This window comes from Rhagoletis zephyria, unplaced genomic scaffold (assembly GCF_001687245.7).
Source record: "Rhagoletis zephyria isolate East Lansing unplaced genomic scaffold, Rhagoletis_zephyria_1.1 Rzeph_scaffold_03137, whole genome shotgun sequence".
In the NCBI taxonomy this organism is placed as follows: Eukaryota; Metazoa; Arthropoda; class Insecta; order Diptera; family Tephritidae; genus Rhagoletis; species Rhagoletis zephyria.
In genome coordinates, this window is record NW_016160221.1 from 65,161 (window position 1) to 68,201 (window position 3,041).

At 39.4% G+C, this 3,041-nt stretch overlaps 1 protein-coding gene across 2 annotated transcripts in view; it reads right to left on the reverse strand.

The window, feature by feature from the left end:
* Window positions 1–1,364, reverse strand: part of LOC108368470 (ficolin-2-like) — a 2,280-nt gene extending 916 nt beyond the window's left edge. The window contains exons 1-4 of one of the 2 annotated variants that reach the window (XM_017623317.1): window positions 1,195–1,364; window positions 1,022–1,128; window positions 752–955; window positions 208–659 (exon numbers count right to left, since the gene is read on the reverse strand). In XM_017623317.1, the coding sequence (XP_017478806.1) occupies window positions 208–659; window positions 752–955; window positions 1,022–1,128; window positions 1,195–1,320 (889 nt within the window). In that variant the 5' untranslated portion in view covers window positions 1,321–1,364. Of the gene's footprint in view, window positions 1–23; window positions 660–751; window positions 956–1,021; window positions 1,129–1,194 lie in introns of both variants that reach the window. The other variant, XM_017623318.1, reaches the window with a different exon arrangement.
* Window positions 1,365–3,041: the final 1,677 nt, after the last annotated feature.

Consider the following 3,041-nt stretch of genomic DNA (forward strand, 5'->3'; position numbering starts at 1 on the left):
AAGTATATTTCTCGCACACTCACCTATCGTGACAACGATTGTACCACCAAGCGCCCTTAAAGGTGACAGCACAATTATACGATGTATGCTTATCATTATCACGATCTTTAGTAGTAAATTTCTGCCCCTTTTGCGTGATCATTGAATCGCCCGCATCGCCCGAAAATCCTTCCAATACATTCAAAGCATAGTTTTCGCTCTCATCGCCTATGGCGAATTCTGCATATTTCGCATAACGTTCATCCTCCTCAAAGTCTTCCAATTTTATCCACAACTCGTTAGGCTGATCATTTGTGAGCGCATACAATTTTTCCAATCCAATGAAAAACTCATTTTCCTTGTCACCAAATCCTGCAACATAATCATCCCAGTTGCGATAAAAATCCTCAGTGCCATCTGTGCGGCGTTGCACCACAGTCCAAGCAGGACCGCCATTCGGATCTGCTAGACAGTAAACCTCGAAGGGTGGCAGGTCAAAATCGGGCAAGTACAGCGTGAAGATACCGCTTTCCGGGCTATCGTATTTTTCAAAAGCTTCAGCGCAGCTGGCTGGTAAACCGGCATTTGGGTCTTCGGCAGCAGGTTTACCGATTTTCTGGCGCAGCCGCGTAAGTTTGGTATTAAGTATTTTAAGTAATGCAGTTTTTTGCTGACCCAAACTGAGATATAAATATGTGCACATATACAAATAAAAGAAAAAGAAATGAATTTGAAAACCCCTACAAAATATGAATTCGAAAAAGCAACTCACTTTTCTTCTATCTCTGATCTCAAGGACCTTCCATCCTGCTTGATCTCTGAAATGTCAATATTTTGTTCCCGTAATTTATACTCAGCTGCTTCCAAGTCGTTGCGTACGTCGGCACCTTGTGCCTGCACTTTGTCTTCCAGGCGGTGCATAGCTGCTACTAAATTATTTTGTTCATCAAGAAGTTCCTTAAGGGTCGCCGGTGGCCTGTGTGGAAATAAGCAAAACTGAACAAATGATCTTCAGGTACATAATATTGAAAAATGCACTTACTTAATTTCGTAGACTTCCAACTTATAAATTTTGTCGTTGCTCACCGAGACCTCTGTGCTCAACTTTTGTCCATAGCAATTTTCGTAATTGACACCACATAAAAATTTCTACAGGATTGACTTACTTTAAGCCTTTTCTTGCATTAAAATATTTTTACACTCAACGGTACTTACGTTCAATGCGCCTTCGTTGCTTACTTCTATGACATTTCCCCATCCTTGCATGCCAGTCGTAAAAGCACTGGACAATCCGGAGAGATGCAGGAGCGCAGCGGTCAAGAACACAAAGCGTAGCCACATGATGTGATTTGTAGTTGACGATTTCTGAATGAAAGCATTTCAAGCCCGTTGCTGTTTAAATAGTCCCGGGGACAGTATTGCATTTTAGTAGTCATATGTTGATTTTACTTTAGTTTTGCCGCGAATTCCCACGAAAAAATATTATCAGCTGCGCTTCCAACGAAAACTCAGAGAAAGTACCTATAACGGCATGCAATGCACATGAACTCGATGGAATTCATGGACCTATTAAATCGGAGGGGTATTATGTTTAAATGATTGGTAAATGCGTATATATGCATCAATTCAAATTCTTTCGTATTAAGACTTTACGTCACGTTTGGCACATGCAAAAATATTGCAAAATAAAAATACTCATAAAAACAAAGTAAATACGCCGCTACCGATTAAATTAGCGCAAAACGAATTTTCACCTCACCACCCACTTTTTTCCTAAAGAAAGCCGATCTGTAAACTACAAAAATATAAAAATAAGTTAATTGTTAAATCAAATATTTTTAAGGCAAGCTTTCTAAATATAAAAGAAATAGGACTATAAATCCAGGTTTACCAAACATATCGATTCGTGCGCAACCTATCGGCAAAAATTTTGGTGAGTTATTCCTTTTCATGTAGTTAATATACCTTCTAAATACAGTGTGGGTCAAATAAGACCTACCTACCTACCGTAGCAGGTCAATAATTTGCCTAGCAGTGTGCGCAGTCGCTAAATCTTGTTGGAACCAGCATTTTAGGATGCTGTTTTGCTGCTGGCCGCAAAAAGTTGTCAATCATTGTTCTGTAAGAAGCCCCTGATATCGTTTCTGGCGTTTCATCTTCTTTCTCGAAGAAATATTGGCCGATAACACCGCGCCTAACAGTGTATCTGGATGAGTGTAACTGGTGCAGGTGTGTTTCCCTTGGATTTTCAAAGCCCCACAATCTACAGTTTTGCTTGTTGATGCGCTTCATCCGACATGAAAAAATTACCTAAAAAATCAATTTGTGTGGCTAATTGTGTAAAACGGATAGCGTATTGTAGTTGTTATTGGTGGTCTTACTGTGAGTATCCACTATGATTTTCCAAGAGATTAACTATAACATGCAGAAAAAAATAACAATAATATTAAAAAATAAAGAATTGGTAGGTCTTATTTGGCCCACCCTGTATGAATCCAATCAGACTATAAATACGAATTTTTCAAATATCTCGACTCCTGCGCCACCTATCGGATTAACTCATCTTTTGTAGTGCATTGTCATCGGTTTCTGAGCCAACTGGGGAGGACCTTTTCAGACAATATAGTTGCCTTTTCGTGTGATTTCTTTAATCTGATGTTGGTTAAGATAATAAGAGCTGAAAAACTAAACCGCTCAGGAATAATTTTTCACCAGAGCGTGCAATTTCTGGCGTATTGCAATGACATCGATATCATTGAACTAAACTATCGAAATTACTACTAGATTAAAAAGCAAAGGGAATGGGACTGATGGTAAACAAGGACAAGGCGAAGTAACTTCTCTCAATCAGCGCATTCGGCACCCAGGTCAGTGTCAAGAATGATAGAATACAAGATTGCGCCCATCAGAGAGGATTTTTGAGAATAACTTTTGTGCGACGTCACACTGGTGCATTTGCGAGAGAGAAATGCCAAAACGTGAGCAAGAATGGAAGAAGAAGTAAAAATGTTGCAAGAAAACGTAAACAAGTTGCACAAGTGTGACGTCATACAAACAACGAT